This window comes from Hippopotamus amphibius, chromosome 1 (genome assembly GCF_030028045.1).
Source record: "Hippopotamus amphibius kiboko isolate mHipAmp2 chromosome 1, mHipAmp2.hap2, whole genome shotgun sequence".
NCBI classification, from domain to species: Eukaryota; Metazoa; Chordata; class Mammalia; order Artiodactyla; family Hippopotamidae; genus Hippopotamus; species Hippopotamus amphibius.
Window position 1 is genome coordinate 12,462,718 of NC_080186.1, and position 26,235 is coordinate 12,488,952.

The following is a 26,235-nucleotide window of genomic DNA, read 5'->3' on the forward strand; positions in this document are numbered from 1 at the left end:
TACTCATCTCTGGGTCTCCAGCTTCTAGCACATCTCCTACCTTTATGATTTTCTGTAAGTGCTTGTCTCCAGCTTTTTTATCACAGTGAACAAAAGGAAAATGGCCTTGAAATACATTAAAAAAGTGTAGACTTCCTTAGGGAGGGAGCTTTAGAACTATATCCTATGCCCTACAGTGACCCATGTAATTAAAGTGGAATGTTTTTCCTTGCTGTGGGAGTAACAGAGGAAGGAGGAATGTTTTGTGGGAAATGGAACCTTCAAACAGAGTAACCCGAGTCAGTATTAAAAAGGCAGCTGATGTCCTAGCTATGCCCCCACAGATCTTTGTCTCTCAAGTTCTGAATTCTGACTTTTGCTTTTTTCTGATTTACCCAATCATGTTTGCTCAGAGGTTGAGTTGAGTTTTTGAACCTAACAGTGATCCTGAAGCATCACCGTAAAATCGAGCCTGGGATGGTATGGCTTTGGGTGCTTCCCTCCCTGGAGTTAGCCAGGGGAGGTGGAATACACAGAAGCATTGGAGATGGCCCGCCCCACTGGGGCAGGACTGTCATGCCACTGATGCAGAGAAACAAGGCAGGGATGAAGCACAGAGCTACATAAGTCGATAGGAAGGTTGTTTGGAAAAAGCTCTGTGGGTTTCACCTCTGAACTTGAAATTGCCAGTAGTGCACTTTAAAAGTTATAGAGACCTTTTTATCCGGTTTTAGACCAAATTTTGCTGGTTCTACTCATGAATTCTTTTTGCTTTATTCCTAAATGAAATGGATGCCCTTGTGGGAGGAGCCAGAATCCCATCCTGGTGTGTGGTATGGAGACATAGGCACCTTGCTGGGGAGACTGCTCTCCAGGAGGCGCTGATGTCCTGCCCAGCAGTTAAAGAGATTAGGCCCCGCTTGGGCACTGCCTGCTGTGGTGAAAGTTCAGGAGCCAGAACGTACTTGCAAGGTGGTCTCACCATCTACTCCTTGACAGCGTCTTCTCTTTGCTTTTCATCAGGGCCTGTCAGGCTCTGGTTCTCAGAGAAACGCTTGTTATATTCTCAGGACTCCTGTCTCTTCAAATCACCTCAGTGTCTACTTGTAGATATGTGCTCCCAATTTGGGATAGTTGGACTAGACCAGACGAGCCTGTGGGGCATAGTTGTTCACAGGGAGCCAAGACCAGTCATTATTCCTTGAATTTGAGAGGAAAATCAGAAAATATCCTCTGCTGAAATGGGAACTGATAGAGACAAGTTGTCCCAGAGAAGTCACTTAAATAGTAAGTGTTGCTGATAAAAAGATGTTATTTCCTAACTGAGAGCCAAGACCTCTTAGACCTCCATTCAATACAAGATTACTTGGATTCTTTGGAGTTGTGTTGGCTGCATTGGTGACCAGAGGAGTTGGGTTATCAGAGAGAAGGACGCTGTGGTAGAGCAGGACAGGGTGGGGTGGGGTGGTGGCCCTGGGGAGCTGGCCGCAGGAGGTCAGGCTCCAGAAAGGACAAGACACTTCCTCCCATCCCCCCTATGTAACAGGTCAGGATTTGGGTTTGTTCACTCTGTCTCTTTTAAATGTGGCTAGTATGAATCAGCTTCACCATTCCTAGGTGAACTGGTAAAGTCTGTTTCTTGAGACAGTACAGCTGTACTAGTGCTGTACTTGCTGTACTTGCTGTACTTTGCACCAAGGCCCAGAATAGCCTATTTCTCCTGCCTTTTTTCTTCACCTCTTCCCTCCTCACTTTTCTGTTTTCCTCTCTGATCCACTTCTTAGTGTTACAGGAGCGAGGCTCTCGTTGTCATCTGCCTGCCCTTGCACATACATCCTGATCCTCTTTGTTGCCTTTGTTCCTTTTGAAGATTGTGGCTGTGTCACAGTTTAGGCCGTTTGAGGTGTCTCCTTCCCCTCCTGTGCTTCCATGTCCAGCTTTCTGCTGGAGGTTCACGTGAGCATAATCATTACAAGACTAAGGGCCTCAGCAGCCAGTAAAGTTGTGCTTCTTCCTTGGTTGAGTTGAATTTGTAGGTGTTGATGTCTTCTTTCGCTCACCTTGTGGCTGTGGCTGTGGCCTCCCCTCTGCCTCCCGTAAGGACCAGCCTGTCCAGAACCACCTTGCTCCCCACTGTGGTTCTTCATGGCCTTCTGCCCCCACGCTTGCTTGCTTTCTGGTTTTGCTTGTGCTCGCACACCAAGAAGCATATACCTCATTTTTGTAGAGGTGTAGCTCCACAGACGTGATACCTGTGCTTGGTAACAACAGATCTCTTGCTTAGGATTTTGACCCAAAGAGAGGAGGCCACCCCACTTATCAGAGCACAGAGCATCATCTTCTGGAGTCTTTTCAAAGCTATTTGACAAAAAATAAAGAGCTTTTCCGGAAGGAGAAGCCATAGGAAATCAAATTTTTTTAGCACCTTGCCTGTGATTGCTTATGCCCTAACACTTGCCTTGTGCCCCGGCAACCCTTCCTCAGTTGGAGCTGAGTTATAAAGTAATGAGTTTATGCATGTCTCTCACTAGCCATGGAGGTTGGGCCTCTAACACAGGAGCTTTGACCTCGGGCTGGGCCTCTGTGCATCCTTGTAAAAAGAGAAGGTACCCTTAGATAACTAGATTCCTTGTTGGGGCCCACATCTAGATGCTTCCTCACACATTCTGAGGCCTGTTTAATTCCTTTGGGCTATTGCATTTCTGGAGGAGAGAGGCATTCTCCTTGTAGTGCACCCTGTAGGAAAGTTTCCTCTTGGTCCAGGTCTTCAGAGCATGAGTCTGAGAGCAGATTGATTGCAAAGCCTTGTCCAAGGAGAGAATGGACTGACTCATGATACCTGGACAGACTCCAGAGTGAGACGCAGTGCCCTCTCCAGCTGCTGGCAGAGCACCCCTCTCCAGCTTGGACAGCTCTGCGCATTGCTGGTGTACAGCTGGCCACCTGGAGATGGCCAAGATCCACTTTCCACCAGAGCTGTTGGGTTTATATCCTGTCCTGTCGTCCAGTGGAAGAATTCCTCCTCAACTCTGATAAACCATCCTGCCTGATGCAATGGAGGTTGATGCGAGTATTAGTGTTTGGAGTGCCAGGGAGCAGTGTAGAATTTAGGGGGTATGTGGAAGAGGGGATCAATATCTAATGGCTTTACCAGCGTTTCCAGGGGTTTGAGCAGTTGTGGGGATGCAGCAGCATGGGGTAGGGCCTCCAAAGCCCTTAGTTCTAGGGCTGCCTCTATGATGTACTACTTTGTGACCTTGGGTAAGTTCCTTAACCTCCCTGAGCAACTTTCCCTCGTCTGACAGAGAAGGATAAAAGCTCCTTTGTCAGACCACTTTGGCGTGAGCAGAAAATGAGTGTTTGGGAAAGTGTATAGACAGCCATTAAATATTATAGTCCATGTGCCCTCTTGAAGGGCTTTTCTCCACCCAAGCCCTATTTGCTGGGCCTGGGCAGGTTCTATGTCTTCCCTAAGACCCTAGAGAAAGAAAGAAGCAGTTTGCCCTCCTGAGAGGAAACCTGGATGGGACCTCTCAAATTCAGCCACTGTAATGTGTATTTTTCCACAGTGTTTTAAAAAATCAGCTAATGTATTAGGCCCATTTGCCTCTATGTCTTATTTGGCCCTCACAGCAATATGAAAGCAAGAGTTCATGTAATGACATTTAAAAATTTAAAGCTTTCCCCCCAAATCTCCTAAAATAGCTCTGGCCCTGTCATCCAGGGCTTGGCTGCCTGTCTGCAGGGGGAACGAGTGCTCTTGGGTACCTCATAGCCCCCTCACTGTGCTCCCTGCATGTGAAGTTTGGTTACTTGGCCACCTGTGGAGGCATTTGATGTTGACCCCGTTTGAAGACATCTAAATCCCACAGACATGAAACCTTGCATTTATGATGAGAAACTTGAATAGGAAATCTCATCTTCAGATTGGAACAAAATGATACAGTGTGGAACTTTAAAACTGCAAGTTATTTATGAAAAGCCCAAAAAAGGTAGTGGGCATTAGACTAATGTGAAACATAGTATTACTCAGGCAGTAACATGGTTATTCATCCAAAAATTTAGAATTACTGTTACTGACTGTGCCGTGGGCATAGATTCTCTTTGAGTGCATGTCCGTCCGTTCACAGAAAACATCTAGGTCATTCTCTTACCCTTTGTGCACCATTTCTGTTCAGTCATTAAACAACCATTGGGCGTCAACGTGTGTTCCAAGCTCGAGTGAGAGGTTTTCGTTCTTACGGCTTCCTACCCTCTCTAGAGAGCTGATGGTGCCCTTAGAATACAGTTTGTTGTGCTTGCCTAAATATATTTTGGGTCTTTCATAAAAACAAAAAAATTTAAACAACTCAGCAGCACTGAGTGTCACGTCAGACTATTTAAATTCAGCTGCATATGGTTAGGGTAGCTTCATGTTGTTTACAGGAAACAAAAGTAAGGACACGGAGAGACAAGAAGGAAAAGAGAAAAATATCCCAGGGGATAGTAACCAGCGAAAACTGGCATACCTTTATTAATATGAAATAATAGATTTTAAGGTAAAGAAGATTATTTCACAATGATAAGCTTTAATGTTCTAGAGGGAATAATTCTTGATCTTTCTGTAGTCCATAGATCAAACTAATCAGTAAGAATGTAGACAATTTGAATAATACAGTTAACCAGCTTGAACTGTACCCATCAACTGTGTTTCAGGACATACAGAGCGTTTGTGAAAACTGACTGCACACTGGGCCCTGAGGCGGATCTCAGCAAATTCAAAACCAAAAGGCAGTCATTTTTAACATTTTGCAAGTAATAGACTCCTTTGAAAATCCCATCCATCTTATAAGTCAGGGTTTCTCAGTCTTGTCACTATTGACATTTGGGGCTAGATAATTCTTTGCTGTGGGGCTTTTCTGTGCAGTGTAGGATTTTAGTGGCATCCCTGGACTCAACCTACTAGATGCCAGTAGCAGCTCCCCTCCAGTAATGGCAACTACAGATGTCTCCAGGTGTTGCCAGACGTCCCGATGGGCAGAGTCACCCCTGGTTGAGAACCACTGTTTTAGATCTCCTCTCCAGAGAAATACATAATTTTGCATATAATTGCTCCCGTCTCCAATAGCTGGGTGGTCTTGCCCTCACTGGTTGAGTGGGACGTTTTTTAAGAAAAAGCAGCGGAGTATAGCCAAGGAGCCTGGAGGTTTGGGCTGTCCTCTGTGCACAGCTTCTGTGTCCTGTGCATGGAGGCTCGCACACGAGGCTGTGGAGGCATCGTGGAGTTCCTGGTGCTGAGGGCCTGACAACTCTGACTCCCATCCAGTTCCACAGACGTTAGGCTTCTGTTTTGTTCTAGGCCTTTTGCTAGGTACTAGTCACAGAGTTCAAGTCCATATGAGTAAAAAAAACAGACCATAAAATATGTGACACATATGATCATGAAGGAATGTAAAAGGGAGGGGAAGAAAAGGGGGGCAGCGTTTATCTCTGAGGAGCAGGTGATTAACTGTAATGGGATCAAAGACGACTTCAGAAAGGAGAGGTGGACATTCAAGCTGGGTTTGGCAGGGTAAGTGGGAGTTTGCAAGGAAGCGGAGATGGCAGGCAGGCAGACCAGCACGCTGGTTCCTGGGGGTTAGCCACAGCTGGGTTTTGCTGTGGTGTAACTCAGGAACAGGAGCGAAAGGAATGTGTGGGCAAGGCCTGCTTAGCAGCTTGGACTGGATCCGGCAAGCAGTTGAAGCATTTTCAGTGGGGAAGTGACGCAGTCAGACTTACGTCTGGAAAGGTGATATGAGTGGCTCTGTGAAGGACAGATTGGTGGCCAGGAGACTAGTTGGAGGCCGTGCAGTGAATCCAGCTGAATGATGAGGTCTAGAACTCTCACCGCAGCCACGGGGATGAAAGGAAACGAACCTGCAGGGAGTCAGGGTCCCAGATCCCAGTCTCGTAAAGGGAGGGCTGCATCTGTTACTTCAAAGGACACAGTAATGTCCCTGGGCAGAGAGGACACTGCCCTTAGCTCTGAAAATAAAGGCGTAAGTTTTTATTTGAGAGAGACTTTTTTCCACTTTTTATATACATTTTTTTCCTCTAGGAAATAGACAGACGGTTGGAAAAAAAACTGAAGATCACACAAAAGGAGAGGTAAGGCTGCTGTCTGGTCTGAGGGCTCCTGCTCTCTGCTGTGAGAGCTGGGCAGTCAATGCTGTTCTCCAGCTGGCCATTAGGTTTGGCAGGTCAGGCTCCTGGGCAGCAAACCCTTCCCTTAGGGACAAGGTGGCTTGCGGCTTTGGGAGTGAGGCTGGAGTGTTCACCTGCCTACTACCTCAGTGGGCACCATGTGTGAGGTGGTCTGACGGAGAGTGGGGGCAGGTGACAGGTCAGAAGGCTTGGATTTGAGGCCTGACTCTGAGGTTTGGAGCAAGTTGTTTCCCTTTCTGGATGTCACTTTCTTTCTCTGTGACACAAGAAGGTTGGACAGGTGATTTCCCAGGGCCCTCCATGACTTGGTGGCTTAGGGCATTACCAGGGTATCCTGGAAGAAATTCTTCAAGACCTTTAAGGATAGCTTTTTCCCCCACCCAGGCAACAGAGGAAGTGGGTTTCCAAAGCAGGTGAAAGTTGACTTCAGCCGTCTGTCTTTGCCCTGGTAACCTGTCAGCTTCCCACAGGGACAGGCGGCAGGGAGGAGAAGAAGAGGGCCTCTCTGGGCTTGCTTAATAGGCTGCACAGTTGTCTCCAGAGAACTGGGGGTGCCCTGCCCACCCGCTGGCTTTCCTGGCTCCCTGCCTCCTTGATCAGAGTGCTGGCTCCTTGTCTGTCTGCTCACCTCAGCAACCACACTAGCACCTGGTTACAGTCCCCTGGCCATGCCGTCCTGTCCCACCCAAGACTTGTTCCAGCTCCCCTGGCAGCAGCCTTCCAGTCCCTACCCCTCCTGACAACCAAGGCTTTGAAAACAGGCCCCGGGGGCTGTTTGGTTCTGAAGAGAAGCTAGTTGACTGCTCTTGGGAGGGTCTTTGTGGCTGCTGAGGGGCTGCCGTTCCTGCCTGGATCCCTTATTCTCCTGTGGCTTTTGTGTCTTTCCCTTCCTGTGTTGTTTTCCTCCTCTCCTCGTGGACACGTCGCCTGATGTGCACATCCACCAGCCTTGGACAGTGCTTTTCCTTTGAGCACTGCCAAGCACTGTTTCCAGGGTCGTCCTTGACCCCAGCCCCGCCGTGTCCAGCAGACCGGAGAGCCCCGGTGAGGGAGGGGTCTCTGTTCAGAAGCTCTTCTGAAGAGGCCATCCAGGGTCTGGAGCAGCTTGTCCCTGGGAGGCGCAGGACACTCACCAGAAGGCTGAGACAGTTTGGTAAATCCTGTCTTGATGCCAGGCAGGGACGGGGGAGCTGGCTGTTTTGTTTGGTCTGAGCGCCTGTTGTGGGACCTTGACTGGGAGTGAACACTTTGCCGACCCCCGAGCTACGGGGCTCCCACCGAACCGGCCTGTTACACTCTGGTCTGTGTAGAGAAGCTGGGGTTTTCGCTGAGGCCATTGGATTCTGGACAAGAGATGTTTTGCCGCAGGGGCCAAACAGGGGTTGGTGTGGTGCTGACGCACACGGGGAGAGCAGTCCCAGAATGAGCTGGTGTCCCCACCCTCCCTTGCCTGGGGTTAGGTCTGAGCAGCAGATCTGTGGGCTGCGTGAGCTTAGTAGGCTAGGTTGCCCTGTTGAGAAACGCTTCTTGAGGAGTGGGAATTTTGATGTCTGGTCAGAGGCCAGAGAATAATGCATAGAATTAGGAGGGGAGGCAGGAGAGTGGTGAGGGGTGGGTGTGGGCCCGTGGCTGGGGCTCTGTAGTCAAGGGTGGGACTTGTGAAGCTGTGTTTGCTCTTTGTCAGCAGGAAATCCAAATCTCCTCCCAAAGTGCCCATTGTGATTCAGGACGATAGCCTTCCCACGGGGCCCCCTCCACAGATCCGCATCCTCAAGAGGCCCACCAGTAACGGTGTGGTCAGCAGCCCCAACGCCACCAGCAGGCCGGCCCTTCCCGTCAAGTCCCTAGCGCAGCGAGAGGCAGAGTACGCGGAGGCCCGGAAGCGGATCCTGGGCAGCGCCAGCCCCGAGGAGGAGCAGGAGAAACCCATCCTCGACAGGTGAGCGTAGCTGGCGGGGCTGACCGTCAGCCACTCCACCAGGCCACCTTGAGCAGGAGGGAGAGGAGAGTGGCCTGGCTGCCTGCAGAGTAGGAAGAAGCAGGCAGAATCAGGGCTGGAACCATCTTTGACTCAAAACCTGCCAGTTTGAGCTCATCTCTGCCGCTTAACTTCTGCTTCACTTAGATTTGCTTAATCCCTCTGTGCCCTCACAGCCTAATCTGGAAAATGGGGCAACGATTGTGCCTGCCTCATCCATTTGTTGCGCAATTAAATGACAAGTGGGTTCCAGGTCTCGTAATGGCCCACTGTGATGTTTTTGTGAGTTTTCTAAATAAATTCTTTATTCCTGGCATTTGTTTCTCTGCAGTCCTAGAGGTTGCATTATGTAAGTTTGTTACCTCCTACTAAAGCAGTATTTGTTAAAATAGCCTCTTTCTCACTTTGAGAAGCTTCCTTGGGTGGGGTATTCTGGGACTTGAAGTACTAATCTGTGCCTTATTTCTGTGCCTTCATTATTGTGGTAGACTTCCGTTCTCTCACCTCTAAGCCTTCATTTGGCAGAGTAGTTTTCCATAGTAATATGAGTCAACAGTTAACCCCATGAGTTGGAGAGAAGCAGGAGAGCAGCAGTGGCGGGTTCCAGGTCACTCTGCTGAGCCTTTGGCTAGAGGTCTTTACCTTGACCCGACCTCTGGGGGGTCTGTGCCACAAAGTTTTGTGAAAGATATGCTATCCGTGGTCACTGCCTCTGGACAGGATGGGCCCTCGAGCCTGCAGGTGAATGGTCCTGAGCCCGCCTGGGGGGGAGAGTGCTGCAGGTGCTAGAGGTGAGCATAGACCCTCCACCCCACCTGCTCTCAGCGGCTTCCCAGCTTGGAGATGACTGAGTCTGCTTAAGAAGCAGGCTCAGGGAGCCAGAGTTGGCTAATAGCTGTGGTAACTTCTGCCCCAGCTGCAGGAGTGGTTGATTTTAAGATTTGGGGGCCTCTTTTATACCCTTTCTCAGGCCTCCCTCTGATTTTCTCACTTTCAGGCCAACCAGGATCTCCCAACCCGAAGACAGCAGGCAGCCCAACAATGTGATCAGACAACCTTTGGGTCCTGATGGGTCACAAGGCTTCAAACAGCGCAGATAAACACGGGCAGGAAAGGATGCTGCCGCCGCCGCTGCCGCCACCACCACCTCCTGGGTCGTCCACTGCGGGTCGCACTGCCGTGGCAGACAGCTGGACTTGAGCAGAGGGAACGACCTGACTTACTTGCACTGTGATCCCCTTTGCTCCACCCACTGTGACCTTGAACCCCATGCACTGTGACCTCCCTTCCCCCCCTTCCCACTGTGATTGGCATGTCTACAAGGGCTGTCCCAAGTCAATGGAAGGGGAAAGGGTGGGGGTTAGAGGAGGGTTGGGGGGACCCACCAAGGGCTCAGAATAGGGAGTCAGACGGTGCCACTCGGCCACTTGGGGTAAAGCCAGTGCCAGCAATAACCGTTTATCATGCTCAGTAACTTGGGATTTCAGAACACAAGTGAGAACTCCCGTCCAGCCCCCTCAAGTGCATGTCTTCATCACTTAAAAGCAAGTTCCATTTGAACATATCCTTCTTTTTTTTTCCTTTCCTTCCTATTTTTGTTTATACAAATATTTGATTTGCAAAAAACAAAGTGCATGGGAGGGGTTTTAGCAGTTTAATGAATTTTTAATTGAGAAAGGGTAGTTTGGTAGTCTACTTAAAAATGTTTCTGGGCAATTCACTAGAAACATTAACCAATAGGATTTTGGTGAGCTTAGCTTCTGTATTCCTACTGCCGCCCAGAAAAGGGTCAGGGCTCTGCAGCCCCCAGGACAGATAAGCACCCCATGCCTATACCTCCCTCCCACCAGCTAAGTCCCAGAGCATCTGGGCCCTGCCTGGAGCCTGGGTTAGCTCTGTAGGCTCAGAGAGCCTGGGGAGGGTGCCAACGCCTCACCTCTAGTATTTTGGGAGATAGGGAATGTGAACAGACTTCCCCTTCCAAAACCCCTCAGGGTGGTTCCCTACCAGCCAGGCTTACTACTTCTAGAAGAGGGCAGGGAGTGAGGCTGCACTCCCGGGCTTTAGGAGTAAGGGCTGGGAGACTTGCTCAGTATTTTGCTGTCAGCACAAGGAACGCCAGGAGAGAGTCTGACTCCAGGACTCTGAGCCTCCTGCTGAGGGTGGTCAGAAGGCAGGTGGATCCTCCCACACCGGCGAGGCTTAGAACTCTCAGGTGTCTGTGGAGCGCCCTCTCTGTTGATGGCGTCAGCTCAGTGACTCTGCCCGGTACATTTCCCTTGTGGAATCACTACCTTGGGAGCAGACCATTCAGAATAACATTTGGGGAAAGATGAGCTGTGCATTGCAAAGATTGGTAATGACAGACTGGTTCCCCATTGGCCGAGGCTACCCTCCACCCCTTTTTCCAGAGCAAGGGCCTGGAATGAAGGTAGTTTCCTCTCTGTCCTCGGAGCCTGGAGATTTGCTTTGGCTCTTTGAGGTGGAAGAGGCTTAGGGGGCCCTGCCCAGAGCAGCTGTGTGTGTACAATCTGGCCCCCCTCAGGCTTTCTGATCTCTTCCGTTGCACTGCGCCTTATGTCCCTCAGCCAGCCAGGCGGCCTCCTCACTCAGCAGATGAGTTTTGGAGTGGTTGGTGTGACATTTGTGATTCGGGCGGCTTGTGGTGGCCAAGGTGGCAAGCTAGGTCTTGCAGGCTCACTCCACCTTTGGTTTGCCTGGCTCTCAGCCTTGCCCTCTGGAGATGTCAGCTGGGCCCAGCAAGCCTTGGCCCACTACATCTTCCACTTGGGAGGAAAGGTCAGCTGTCAGTTGAGTAAGCAGCTAGTCCATAGCACAGGCTTACAACTGTGTGAAGCCAGGAAGTTGTCCGTGAGCAGAGCTGGAACAAAGCTTCAGTCAGTAAGAACCCGCAGGATGTTGAGTGGTGCCCACAGGCTGTTCTGAGGGGAAGTGACCTCGAGGAGTGGGCAAGGGAGAAGGTTGCTGCTGTCTTTCCAGTTCCACTGCCCTGACCGAGTTTCCGCATTCTAAACAGATAGTGTCTATCTCTCATGTAATAGTGGTTTCTGGCCCAAGATGAGACTATGCTTTTCGGTTGGAGAAGGTACAGAGATAGGCCAGGTGGGAAGGCCGGAAGCGCTGATTGCTCAGTCATTGGGACCACCTGTTCTTGCTCCCCTCCTCTAGTGGGAGCCGAGGAAAGGCTGGCTGATGGGTGTCTGTGGATTGAGGATGTTCTAGGGACTGGTGCTCCCACCTCCCTCTGGCCAAAGATGGGGCTCTGCCCGCTGTGTACCTGTCACCACCCGCCAGCAGTCATATCCTGGCGTCCCAGATGGAGAGGTGACAGGCAAAATTTTAAGAGAAAGAAATGAAAAGAGGAAACTGTTGTGTTGGGGGGAGGTGGGAGGGGAGATGGGAGAACGGTTTGGATTTTGTGTGTGTGTTTGTGGATGTTTTGGGGGTTTTTTTTTTTCTTTTTTTTGTTGTTTTTCTTTTTCTTTCTTTCTTTCTTTTTTTTTTTTTTTTTTTGTAGTTGTCTATAACTTTCCTCAAGTGCTTTTTTTTTTTCTCTTTTAAAATTTTTTAAAAGTAAGCTGCAGGCTTTGGCTTGGAAAACCCCAGGGGAGTGGGGGGCAGAAACCTGAGGCTGCTGCCCCTTTATCTGCCTCATGGTACTGTCCCCTCCCCCCAGCTCCTCCCTGACCCCATGAGCCAGGCCTCAGACCTTCCAGCTAACCGCTTCCCATGAGCCACTACTCTGATGTCAGCCTATAACCAAAGGAGCTGGGGGTCTGGACCTGGTGACCAACCCTTCTCCGCCCACTCAATCAGGGTGCTCCCCACCTGCAGGCAGGAGGCAACACCCTATCTGCTACCATCAGCCCCTTCCAGAGCCCACTGCCCCGCCCTGCCCTGTCCAGCCCAGCCATACCCTGCTCTGCCCCATCTGGGGATGCTCTGCTCAGGGATGGGCCGGCAGGGCTGCCCCAGCCTCCCTGGTAGGCAGAGACTCTGGAAACCTCTGGGGTCCTGTTTTCGGCCATGTGATCCCAGGGGTGCACATGGGCCCCTTGGGTATCTGAAGAGAAGGGCATGAGAGGGAGGGCTGCACCCCTGCAGTCCTGCTCTGCTGGTCTAGCGGGCAGCTGCCCACCCTACCCCACCCCGCACCGCGGGCTCCTGAGTCGGCAGGTTAAGCATTTTATAAATTGTATTTTAAATACATGTTTTAAACTTGTCAGAGCCTTGTCCTCATTTCAGTTTCTGGCCTCCTAACCTCTTGGCTGTGGCTGCTTGTTTAACCACGGGGGAGCTATCTCTTCCCAGTCCCAGGGAGGGGCTCTCTGAGTAATGGGACTGGGGTGGTATGTGGATTGGGGCCAAGGACCCACACCCTTAGGCTCCAAGGGAAGGAGACCCCTGGATCCTCGGGCTCTGTTGGCTGAGGCCTCTTCTGCCCGTCCATGGGTCTGCCCGTTTTAGGGGCCAGGGTCTTTCCCAGGTACTCCCCTTATGTTCACCATTCCCTTCAAGCAAGCGGGAAAGTGAATTCCTGCCCTTGTGGGTCTCCTAGACCAAGGCTTGGAGACACCCATCTGAGGAGAGTACCAGTTCTGTGCTTTGAGAGTACACAGGAGGTCAAGACTTTGCACCCAGGGCCACCTCTAGTAGGACCCCTGACCTTCAGCAGAATTTTGAGGCGAGTCTTGCTTCAGGGGCTCTGAAGCCTGAGGGAGGCTGAGGCCCTGCACTCTGAGAGCCAAGTGGAGGGGTGAAAACCTGGGGCCTTCCCTGGCACCAGGCACAGAGGCTGAGGTTCTTGTTGTTTATTGGCTTACCAGGCCACAAAAGCAGAATCCAGCAGCGGTCCCTGCCTGATGAGCCATCTATCTGCAGGCCCTGAACAGCTGCCCGGAGTCAGGACTCCACAGGGTCAGTGGGTTCGAGCTGGCACCTAACTGGGCCACTTTCGGCTGTCAGAGCTGGATTCCCTAGGGAGAGAGGTGGAAGAAAAGGGTGGGAGGAAATGAGCCATCCCATGTGCCCAAGGAGCGAGGAGTCCTTCCCAGGGAGGTGATGGAGCCAGCAGTCAGGCTCAGGGGCCCGCTTCCAAGTGTACTGTTCTGTTATCCCAGGATGCCTGAAAGAGGACTTGCTGCAGGGGAAGCTTCCCTTTCCCCAGCTGCTAAGCCTGTTTCCAACTACTATTCCAGGCAAAGGACTTGAGAGCTAAACCCCCTGCATGAGAAAGGCAGGTAGTGCCAGTGAGTCCTGGGCATGGAAGGGCATAAGTACCCTGACTTAGGAGCAATCTACCTGGTACACAGGCTCTCAAGGTTAGTTTCTTCCGCCTTCCATCCTTTCCCCTTTTTCCTGCCTGGAACAACAGTCTCCCAGGCATCATCTCTTGGAAGGATGGATTTCCTCTTGGGTTAGGCCAGGGACTTCATAAGGAAAGAGGTGGATGGGCCTGGGCTGGGGCCCCTGCGCTCTGGGTACCTACCTGCTTCCTTGAGATCCAGTCTGGAAGAAGAGGCTGTGCATGTCAGGGCCCAGGCTGGTGGGGGTGCACTGCTCTAGCGCGTAGTGGCTGCCCTGCTTCCGGCGGACTGTCTTCTTGTCCAGCTGTGGGCAGAGCGGGATGCAAGGCACCTGGGCATAGGGGCTTTGCAGGTTGGCAGCTGGCAAAGGTGGAAGAGGCAGGAGAGGGGAATGTTTCAGAGCACGCCCAGCCCTGGGAGGCAGGCAGACCCATGTGAAATCCCAGCTTTGCCACATAAGAGCTGGGTGGGTTTGGGCAAATCGCTTAACCTCTCTGAGCTTCTCCATAAGCTGGAGATGATAGTGGTGGCCACCTCAGAGCTGCTGATGAGGACTAAAGGGATGATATATGCAAAGCACTCAGCTGAGCGCTGAGCACAGTGGAAGAGCTAATACCAGCTTAAAAAGGAGCACGTCTTTGGGATGAGCCCTGGCAACGTCTGATAAGCACATTCTAAAGACTCTAGAAAGCTCCTAGGCCATCACTTGGCACACAGTAGGAGTCTACTATTATCGGGAGGTAACCTTGCCCAGTGAAAAGAGCACAGTTTTGGAGTCAGGCCTGGGTATAAACTCCCCTTTCTGACACATGCTAGCTGTGGGGCCTTAGGCAAGTTGCTTAGACTTCAGTTTTGTCATCATGAATACGTGGGGTAAATATGTGATTATGAGGTTTAAATTCTAGCACATTGGGCTTAGCTCAGTGAGTGACCCCAGAGGGTGCTCAATAAGTGATGAGCTGGGATGGCTAAGCATGTCTCACTCCAGGCTCTTGGGAGCAACCGGTGCTCAGGGCTAAGGCTCAGGAGAAGGAGCGCGAAGGGCTGGAGATGGCGGTGATTATCAGCTGTGCGATGGTGCACAGTTAAGCTCAAAGTGGGAAACCACGTCTCAGCTCCTGGGCCCGGCCGTGTGGGTGTCCAGGGCCCTCACCATAGTTCTCCTGCTTCAGCCGGCTCAGGATCCTGAGGACTCTTCGTTCTGGGACTTCCAAGGCGTCTGCCTGCTGGGGGTTGTAGGGGAGCTTCTTCTGGGACCGCAGCCGGCCAATGGCAGATTCCATCTCTCGGGCCTTACAGGTGCCTTCCTTCAGCTTCTTCTGGTAATAGCTGAGGAGGCAGTGCCACCCAGCTCAGCCCAGCCCAGCCGTGTTTAACCCACCCTCCTCCTCCCTCACTCTTCCTGAACCCCTGTTCTGTCCGGCCAGTCCTGGAGCAAGATTTTAGTCCCAGCTCTATCATTAACTTCCTGTGACCGTGGGCAAGTCACTGACCTGCTCTGGCCTCGGTCACCCCTATGTACAGTGGAGGGAAATGGTTATCTCTACTGGTCACTGGAAGTCACTTGACTTCTCTAAGCAGATCAAACAGTCAACATTTTTATAGGGTTAAAAACAAAGATTAAATAACAAGACCTGTTAAGCATTCAGCAAGTTGACCCAAGGAAGGAGCTTGGTAAATGTTACCCATGACTTCTACCACTGATATTTTTACCTAGATGTGCAAGTGCTTTGTAAGCCAGCTGTGCAGTTAACTTCTGCTCATCTTCCAGATTTCAGCTTATGGGCCACCTATTCCAGAAAGTCCTCTCTCCTCCAACAGAGTAGCTAGGGTCCCACTGTAGGCCCCCTGACAACCTGTACTTACACCATCATAGCCCACTTAATATTCTTAATTCATCACTACTTGCTTTTTCCCCACCTGACTGCAGCACCACGCATGCATTCATTCATTCAGATACGTATTGAGTGTTTACTGTGTGCTGGCCACTCATCTAAATGCTTGGGAAAGAGCAGTGCAGGAGATATTCATTTAAGGTCCTTCTCTTGTCTCTCAGCCCCACCTCTTACTCCAGCACTGTCACAGCAACTGCTTCTACATGGGCCTCGACAAGCTTTGCACAGGGACAACCTGACACGATGTCACCCCAGGTCGTACCTGCTTCTTGCTCTAGAGCCTCTCTGCCAGAAGTGCGGGGGAATTAAACACCTGTGGGGGGCGCCCTTGCTAAAGGAACCAGCAGCTAAGGTATACAGGCTTCTCTCTCCTCCCCTGACAGCTCTGAGCCACCATTCATAGTCTCCTCAGGAGACCCTGGGGGTGGTGGACTCGATAACACATCCTCGTATTGGCTCCTCCTTTTGTGTTCACGTCCCTTCCCACACTTCTGCTCCCTGGTATCACTTTCTGAATCAGCTACGTAGGCCCATAACTAGTGGGAGTATCAGACCATGAACAAATAAATTATGGTACCATGTGAGTAGTGATGGGTGTTCTGAAAGTAAAATCTGAGCAGGAGGTAGTGAAGAGCTATTTTGTTCACAGCACTCAGTGAAAATCTCAGAGGTGGTGGCATCTGAGCAGAATGAGGGGGCGGGGAGCAAGCTACGTGGATTTTGGGAAGAAGAGAATGGCTTCTGAAAAGGCCAGGAGGTGGGAAAGAGCTTGGTGAGCTCTAGGAACAGAGAGGGATTAGAGCTTGATATGTGAGGGGGAAGGGGGTAGAAATGGGCAGCGAGATGGGAGGGCCAGACCACCTGAGATTTTGTGGGCAGTGGTGAAGGGTGGGTATGCTACTCAGAGTCAACACTGGTTCTGCTAGGGCCTCTGCCTATCCCTGAAGCCTGGAATTTGGGGTTTTAATGAACGTCACACACAGAAAATAGAAAATGAATACCAAAGCCCTCGCGTGGAAATTGGATCTAGACCCCTGTGTAAAATTAGGACCTGAAAAGGCAACATCCTGAGTAAAAAGATGGGCTAGAAAATAACTTCACCTCACAGAGGGCCAGCAGGACATAAGCAGAATGTATGCAACTTTCTCGGTCACAATTTTAAAGTAAACTGCTTGCTTTCTACTTCCTCTCCTTCCCCTTCTTGTGGGCTTGAATTTATATGTGTTGCTGGTAAATTGGCTTAGGATTGACCTAGGGAATGGTGGAACAACAAGTGGGAAAGTAACTGGGTGCTTGAGCAAGTTTGCCTTCCTGCCTGCTTCCAACAGACCATCAATACGAGAGAAATAAACTATATTGTTTGAACTATAGTACACTGGGGTCTATTCCTTAACTAATATACTAATCTAGAATTCTATGCCCTGCTAAACTCTTTGGTAAGTGTGATGGTAGAATAAACACTTTTGTAGACACACAAAATCTCAAAACTTTTGCCTCCCATGCATCCTTCCTCAAGAAGCTACTGGAGGCCATGTTCTTCCAAAATGAGGGCATAAACCAAAAAAAGAAAGGAATCTATACATACAGAAAATAAGAGATCTAACACAGAAGAAAGACAAAAGTTAAAGGAAGATGGTGAAGGGAGATCCTACAATGCCAGTGCAACTGCCATAAAGGACAACCAGTTTAGATTGTTTCACTATGGCTTAAAAGACAGAAGTTTCAAGGTCTGGCATTCCCACACCTGTTGTTGAATTACTGCCTTTCTAACCCCAAAAAACTACTGGTGAAACATTATTATTTTTGTAAGCAAATTAAACCAAGAAAGAGTAAGCAAACCAAGAATAAGTAAGATGTGATCCAATACACAAAATTCCAATCAGAGGAAAGGAAGAAAGAATTCCTAGGGTGACAACAGTGTCCCAAGATGACAGCTCTACAACAGGCTTAAAAAGAAATTAACCCCAAAATCAGAAGAACTGAATTATTTAGAAAACTCCAAGAAAAAAGAAGCCCTAGGGACTTCCCTGGTGGTCCAGTGGTTAAGACTCTGTGCTCCCAAAGCAGGGGGCCTGGGTTCAATCCCTGATCAGGGAAATATGATCCCACATACTGCAACTAAGCCTGAGCATGCCACAACCTATTGAGCATGCGCGCTCTAGAGCCCATGGGCTGAAACTAGAGAAGCCCATGTGCCACAACAAAGAGCCTGTGTGCTGCAACAAAGACCCAGCACAGCCAAAATAAATTAATTTTTTTTAATTCTTGCAAAACAAAGCTCTAGGAAGGTGCAAGAATTATCAATGAGTACAAAGAAAAAAAATCAAGGCAATTTTCAACTTTTTAGGAAATAAGAAAGGAAATGAAATCATAGTAAAAAAAAACGCTCAGCTATAAATAATTGCATAGCCATAATATTAGAAACCCCAAACATTTAGTAAAAAATGATAATATATTGGAATGGGGAGGGAGGAGAGGAGGGAATAGTTGTATCAGACTGCTAAATTCTTACTATAACAGGAGGTCAGTAGATAGAAGTCTAAAAATTACTAACCAAAATATTGTAGTACGTCCATCGTATTTAGAAGTAAGTGCTAAAAATACTCAAGAAGAAAGAGAAAGCCTAGAGAGAGTGTGGAAAAAAGAGAACCCTCCTACGCTATTAGTGGGAATGTAAATTGGTACAGCCACTATGAAAAACAGTATGGGGGTTCTTTTAAAAACTAAAAATAGAGTTACCATATAATCTAGCAATCCCACTCCTGGCATATATCTCAAAAAGATGAAAACTAATTCAAGAAGATACATGCACCCTGATGTTCGTGGCAGCACTATTTACAATAGCCAAGACATGGAAGCAACCTAAATGTCCATCAACAGATGAATGGATAAAGAAAATAAAAGATAAAATGGAATATTACTCAGTCATAAAAAAAGAATGAAATAATGCCTTTTACAGCAACATAGATGGGCCTAGAGTTTACCATACTAAGTGAAGTAAGTCAGACAGAGAAAGACAAATATCATATGGTATCACTTAAATGTAGACTCTAAAAAAATGACACAAATGAACTTATTTACAAAACAGAAAGAGACTCAAGCTCAAGAAAACAAGCTAATTTTTACCAAAGGGGTAAGGGGGGTGATAAATTATGAGTTTGGGATTAAAATATACACACTACTATAGAAAACAGAGAAACAATAGGGCCTACTGCATAGCACAGGGAAATACATTCAGTATCTTGTAATATCCTATAATGGAAAAGAATCTGAAAAAGAATACATATGTAACTGAATCACTTTGCTGTACAACTGAAACACTGTAAATAAACTATACTTCAATTTTAAAACAAAGAAACAAACAAAAAAAAACCTCCCCACAAAGAAAACAAGGTCCAAATGGCTTCACTGTGAGTTCTATCACACCTCTGAAGGAGAATGAATACCAAGATTTCATGAACTCTTCCAGAACATGAGAACACATTAACCCATTTTATGATGCCAGCATCATACTAACAGGAAAAGTAGGCTACCCAAAAAGTAAACTAGGGACCAATATTCCTTGTGAACATAGATGCCAAAATTCTTAACAAAATAGCAAGTTAAATCCAATAATATATTAAAAGGGTAATGCATTACAACTAAGTGGAGCTTTCCCAAAGAATGCAGTTAGTTTACATTGAAAAATCAATCAATTTTATCTACTATATTAACAGAATGTAAGAGGAAACCGTTATGTTCATCTCAAGATGCAGAAAAAGCATTTGACAAAATTCAACTCCCATTCATAATAAAAACTCTCAGCAAACTAGAAATAGAAAGGAACTTCCTCAGCATGATAAAAGCATCTACAAAAATTCTATAGCTAAAATCATGCTTAATGGTGGAAAATTTATTGCTTCCCCCATGATCAGGAACAAGGCAAAAATGTTTGCTGTCATCACTTTTGCTTTACTTAAGGTCTCAGCCAGTGCAATAAGACAAGAAAAAGGACTAAAAGGCAAATGGATTGGAAAGGAAGAAGCAAAGCTGTCATTATTCACCGATGACATCATTGTGTGTATAAAAATGAGAAATCTCTTTTTAAAAGCTATCAGCTCTAATAAGTGAATTTAGCAAGGTCATAGGATGCAAGATCAATATACAACAATAACTATACCTCTATAATACTAGCAATGAGCAATTGGAAAATGAAAACATCTACAATAGCATAAAATATAAAATACTTATGGATATATATATGTCTATGTGTGTGTGTATATATATATTTTTAATTTCTTAACCATGAACTCTCATGCTTTGCAGAGGTCTAACCTCTCAGCACCTTATCACTACTTATGGATATATTTAACAAAATATGTAAAAGATCTAACTTGAAAACTACAAAATCCTGCTGAAATTGGAGACCTAAATAAGTGAAGAGATGCACTATATTCATGGACTGAAAGACTTGTTATTATGGTGTCATTTCTCCCAAAATGAACATATAGATTCAGTGCAATCCCAATGAAATACCAGCAGGCTCTTTAATATTGACAAAATAATCCTAAAATTTATATAGAAATGCAAAAGGGAACTTTCTAGGTGGCGCAGTGGTTAAGAATCTGCCTGCCAACACAGGACACGGATTTGACCCCTGCTCCAGGAAGATCCCACATGTCACGGAGCAACTAAGCCCATGTGCCACAACTATTGAGCCTGCACTCCAGAGCCCGTGAGCTACAACTACAGAAGCCCATGTGCCTAGAGCCGGTGCTGTACAACAAGAGAAGCCATCACAATGAGGAGCATGCACCCCACAATGAAGAGTAACCTGTTTGCCACAAGTAGAGGAAGCCCGTGTGCAGCAACGAAGACCCAATGCAGCCAATAAATAAATAAATAAATATATATATATATATATATATATATTTAAAAAAAAAAGAAGAAAGAAATGCGAAGGACCTAGAATAGAACAGGATCTAAAACTCTTTGAAAAAGAACAAAGTTGAGGACTTACTCTGCCTGATGTGAGCAATTCAAAGCCCGCTCATCTTTCTTATTAATCCGAAAACCTCCCTTATTCATCTCAAGACACTTTCAGATATTGTAAAAGGTCAGGACATTGGAAACAGAACTATTCTGCACTTAAGAGGGCCATGTGGAAACAAAAGAAAAATCTTAAAAGTGTTCTCCACAAATATTTGTAAAAAGCTTTAGCCTTCTGGGCAGCTGATTTTAACTTGTTCCATCTGCCAGAAATATAATTTGGATGCAAGAATTTTTTATAGACTAGTAAACTTTGTATTATTGTACCCATCTCATAGCTAGGACTTTAAAATGATAGCTTTAAGACCTCTGTTTGCATGTTACATAATATGTGTGTAATGTTTTTCTACTCCAGATGGTATTACTTGTAAGAGAGCTGTATTTAATTGGCTTAAAGAAAGAAAGAAAAAAAAAAGCTTATATAAATTTACTGTCTGTGCCAGCTGAAACCTGATAATAAGATATTGAAGCAAAATTTTTAAAGTGGTTATACGATTAGAAGTTGACCTGATATTCAGAGCCTGATAGGAATTATTTTTAAGGCCTTGTTTCCTAAGCTAAAATGAAACTTATACTTGGGGAGGGGGGGGACATTCTGAAGCCTTTGTAGAATGATTTATTAAAACATTCCAAAGACAAACAGCTCTAAATCTAGAACATAGGAATCTTTCAATTTCTATCTTAGTTAGAAATCTTCTCCTTGAAATAAGGAAACAAATTCAAGATAATGTAATTGGATGGGCCGGTCACCCCCTTTGATGTCATTCAAGCTGCAACACAATTCTTTGAGAATTGAAAACAACTGTCCTTGTCTTGCAAAGTGAGTCTTTACAAAAATATAATTGACTAGTCAAACGAGCATATGTTATCTCTGCCAGATGTTTCACCTTATAATGCTATGAATTCAACTTAGGAACAAAATGTACAATTAAAGTGCATTGCTTGATGTATGTCAACCATAACAGTAAATTAAAAAGAAAAAAAGATTGGAGAGAACCATATGTTTAACTTTCTAGATTCTTTGTTTCTGCGATTTCTCCTTTTTTTTTTCTTTTTCTTTATTTATTTTGGCCGAGCTGTGCGGCATGCTGGATGGTTCCCGGACCAGGGATCGAACACAGGCCAGGCCTCCCTCCACAGTGAAAGTGTCAAATCCTAACCATCAGGCCACCAGGGAACTCCATGTGATTTCTGATACTGGCCTGATTTGTCCACAAAACAAATATCTGAATCACTTTGTTGTATACCTGAAACTAACACAACATTGTAAATCAACTACACTTCAATAACAAAATAATAAAGTAATTTTTAAAAAATTTAGCCAACTTTAATGAAACTAGGTTTATTTTTACAAACAAATTAGTTATACTTTTGATTATCTTTGAAAAAAATGGGGATGACTGTGGAGGGAAAAATGCTATGTTTCAAGAAAAACTATAACACACCTTTGTAGGTTGTTGGACAGTTCACTTATTTTGCGCTTTTTGTCTTCTTTCTAAACTGGCTCCTGCTACGTTGTGTATTGTCTCTGTAATCAACGTTTCTAGTTTGCCTCCCTGCTCCTGACCTGGCATCACTAAAAACTAGGACTGCCCTTTTTCCAATGCCCAGCAAGCTAAAGCAACTTAATATAAACTTCAAAAAGAAAAAGTTACATCAGATCATAAAAACCCTTTATGCGGACTTCCCTGGTGGTCCAGTGGTTAAGACTACATGCTCACAATTCAGGGGGCCTGGGTTTGATCCCTGGTCATGGAACTAGATCCCATATGCCACAACTAAGACCCAATACAACCAAATAAATAAATAAATATTAAAACAAAAACATAAACAAACCCACAACAAAACCCTATATGCCTGCTGCTGTTAGTTCACCAGAACACCCAACACCATCACCAAAGACATTCAAACTACAAGACAGAAAATTCATCAGAGAGCCACCAGATAGCCTCACTCCGCCATCTTTTTTATTTTTTCTTTTCTTTTTTGGTTGCTGTGCAGCATGCAGGATCCCAGTTCCCCAACCAGGAATCAAACCGGAGCCCCCTGCAGTGGAAGCGCAGAGTTTCAACCACTGGACTGCCAGGGAAGTCCCTCACTCCACCATCTAAAGAGGCCTTGAGGGATGCTTGTTGCTTCCCTGGTGGTGCAGTGATTAAGAATCCACCTAACAATGCAGGGGACACAGGTTCAATCCCTGGTCTGGGAAGATCCCACATGCCTCGGAGCAACTAAGCCCATGCACCACAACTACTGAGCCAGCACTCTAGAGCCCGTGAGCCACAACTACTGAAGCCCGCACGTTGAAAGCCCATGATCTGCAACATGAAAAGCCACCGCAATAAGAAGCCCACACACCGCACAGAAGAGTAGTCCCGGCTCTCCGCAACTAGAGAAAGCCCGAGTGCAGCAACGAAGACCCAAAACAGCCAATAAATAAATAAATAAATGTAAATAAATAAGTAAATAAAAATAAAGATGCTTTGAGCCTGACATCTAAGAATCTCCACAAATTAACTGCCCTCTAGACTCAAAAACTGAGTTCACAATTTGTTATAACCATTAATTTGCTTCTCTTTTGTTTCCAAAGAAACGCCCCTCATTAAATGCTTGCTAGGTCACTATATAAAGGCCTAAGTTAGGTGGATGCCCTACTCCCAACTATACCAACGTCTCCTAAAATGAGCTCCGACTATCATTGAACTGTCTCAGGACTAAGAGACAAATCCAGGGAAATACGGGATCATGTGCTTAGATTTGTTGTTTTCTGCTTGTTCTGATCTATGTTTTCCTCCCCCTTTTACAGATCTCTTACTTTGCAATTTCTGACCTGACTTTTTCTCCATGGCCACCAACTCAGCTTTTAAAAGATGAAACTTCTAGGGAAGCGCCAGATGGAGGAAATGAAGTAGTTTAGGACATGCCGCCCCAATATATGCCACTTTGGCATGTTGATTACTTTGAGTTAAAGGCACTTGAAAAACAATAGGTGCAAGAAGGGTACACTGACTTTCCTCTTTCTTTCTAAAAGCAGGAGATAAAATTCCCATGTGAAAGGTGCCCTCCCTGAATCAGAAGGAAGAAACATTCTCATCACAAGCGAGGAAGAGGGAATTCCCTGGCGGTCCAGTGGTTAGGACTCTGCGCTTTTACTGCGGAGGGCCCACAAGGCCATGTGGCACGGCCAAAAAAAACAAAAAAAAGAATAAAACAAGGCAGGAAGTGTCCAGGCCAAGAGAACTCTGTACAGACAGACATGGTTAAAGTAACTCTTATCTTCCTTATTCTGCCCATATGTTTTAGTTACTTTTCTACAGTTGCCATTCTTTTAAAAAAAATGTTTTTATTGAATTATAATTCATTTACAATGTTGAGCCAATCTCTGCTATACAGCCAAGTGACTCAGTTATACACATTTATGCATTTGTTTTTTATATTCTTTTCCATGATGGTTTATGACAGGATATTGAATATCGCTCCCTGTGCTGTACAGTAGGACCTTGTTTATCCATTCTGAACGGGACAGTTTGCATCTACCAACCCCGAACTCCCAGCCCATCCCTCTCCCTCCCCCTGCAGTTGCTACTCTTTTTTCAACCTCATGTGTAAGTACCTAGGCCTTGTCACTTTGGGTCGTCATTATTCTTGTGCTCTCATGTGCATGTAAATAAAACTCCTATACTTTTCTCCTGTTAATCTGTCTCAAGTCAGTCCTAGCTAGAAACTCTAAAAGGGGGGACTTGGGCTTCCTAGGTGGTGCAGTGGTTGAGAATCTGCCTGCCAATGCAGGGGACACAGGTTCGATCCCTGCTCTAGGAAGATCCCACATGCCACGGAGCAACTAAGCCTGTGCGCCACAACTACTGAGCCTATGCTCTTAAAAAAAGAATAAAAGGGGGGACTTCCCTGGTGGCGCAGTGGTTAAGAATCTGCCTGCCAATGCAGGGGACATGGGTTCGAGCCCTGGTCGGGGAAGATCCCACATGCCGCGGAGCAACCAAGCCCGTGCACCACAACTACTGAGCCTGCGCTCTAGAGCCTGTGAGCCATAACTATTGAGCCCATGTGCCACAACTACTGAAGCCCACGGACCTAGAGCCGGTGCAACAAGAGAAGCCACCACAATGAGAAGCCCATGCACCGCAATGAAGAACAGCCTCTGCTTGCCACAACCAGAGAAAGCCCGTGGGCAGCAACGAAGACCCAACAGAGCCAAAAATAAATAAAAATAAATTTATTAAAAAAAAAGAAAAAAAGAAACTCTAAGAGGGCAAAGGAAAATTTTACCTCCGCTACACACTGAGTGTCATTTTCTTAATTGAAAGGACAAACTATGGTGATGCAGCCTTGGGTGTTTGGCAGATCTTCTCTCAGAAATGGGTGAAGTTAGCCCATCATTTCAAGGAAAACAACTAACAACATTTGTTACCTATGATATAATTAAAGCTTTCAAGTAAAAAATTAGAACTTGGGAAAACTTAAAATCCACTATCATAAGCGTGTATCATATGCTTGTTCATACACAGAATAGTTCATAACAGTGAAAGTGACCAAACTATAGCCCCACGCAACACTTCTAATATATATTTTTATTCATTTATTTATTGGCTGCATTGGGTCTTCGTTGCTGTGAGAGGGCTTTCTCTAGTTGCAGAGAGCAGGGGCTACTCTTCACTGTGGTGCGTGGGCTTCTCATTGCAGTGGCTTCTCTTGTTGCACAGCACAGGCTCTAGACACATGGGCTTCAGTAGTCATGGCACACGGGCTCAATAGTTGTGGCTTGAGGGCTCTAGAGCGCAGGCTTACTAGTTGCGGCACATGGGCTTGGTTGCTCCGTGGCATGTGGGATCTTCCCAGACCAGGGATCGAACCCGTGTCCCCTGCATTGGCAGGTGGATTCTTAACCACTGCGCCACCAGGGAAGTCCCCACAACCAATTTTTAAGACACTACTGCTCATCAAGTTTGGTGTACTATCCAAGAAAAATATCTCCATGGTATGTGGCTATTAAATGAAAAATCTATTATAGTAATTTTTCCAGTTACATATTTGTGTGAAGCTGGATTTCTTCATATTACTTCAACCAAAACAATAGATTGCAACAGATTGAATGCAGAAGCAGATAGGAAAATCCAGCCAACTTCTTTTATGCCAGACACTGAAAAGATTCTCAATATTGTAAAGCAATGCATTCTTCTCATTAACTTTTTTGTTTGTTTTGGAAAATATCATTTTTTCACTTAAAATGTTTTTTCTATTAACATGCAATGAGGTTATCTTTGTTAAATTAATAGACATTTTTTAGATCTCTCAGTTTTAAGTTCAAATATAGAAAATATTGACAGAGTTTCCTAGGTCAAAAAGTTTTAAAACTGCTGCTCTGAAGAAACTCTTGCCCAGGTATTCCAGAGACATATACAAAGTATTCACACTCTTTCTACCATGGCTGGAAAGTGAACATAGACTTAATGTGCATCTGCAGAACAAATAGATATATTGTGATGCAGTCATACCACATAATAGTATGTAGCAATGAAAACGATAAATGACCCACAGCTATGCACAAGAACATGGATGAGTCACAAAAACGTAACACTGAGAAGAAACAGCAAGTAAGAGAGGACTTACAGTATGAATCCACTCCAAAAGAGTTACAAAAACATGGACAGCTAAATAATAAAGTATTCAGGAATGCAAACAAGTGTGAGTCAAAATTGAAACGTGCCACTGCATATCCACCAGAGTGACTGAAATTAACGAGACTGACGGTACAAATTTGAACAAGATGTGGAGCAACTGCAACTCTCTTATATTGTCGATGTGAGTGTAAAATGGTATAACC

At 46.3% G+C, this 26,235-nt stretch overlaps 2 protein-coding genes across 4 annotated transcripts in view; one reads left to right on the forward strand and one right to left on the reverse strand.

The window, feature by feature from the left end:
• SZRD1 (SUZ RNA binding domain containing 1) overlaps positions 1-16,703 on the forward strand; it is a 31,629-nt gene extending 14,926 nt beyond the window's left edge. The window contains exons 2-4 of one of the 3 annotated variants that reach the window (XM_057697622.1): positions 6,059-6,108; positions 7,850-8,104; positions 9,141-16,703. In XM_057697622.1, the coding sequence (XP_057553605.1) occupies positions 6,059-6,108; positions 7,850-8,104; positions 9,141-9,243 (408 nt within the window). In that variant the 3' untranslated portion in view covers positions 9,244-16,703. The remainder of the gene's footprint in view (positions 1-6,058; positions 6,109-7,849; positions 8,105-9,140) is intronic. The other 2 variants (XM_057697629.1, XM_057697633.1) reach the window with 2 other exon arrangements.
• SPATA21 (spermatogenesis associated 21) overlaps positions 13,083-26,235 on the reverse strand; it is a 33,836-nt gene continuing 20,683 nt past the window's right edge. Inside the window, 3 exon segments of the mRNA XM_057733298.1 lie at positions 13,083-13,140; positions 13,653-13,830; positions 14,624-14,799. Coding sequence (XP_057589281.1) covers positions 13,083-13,140; positions 13,653-13,830; positions 14,624-14,799 — 412 coding nt within the window.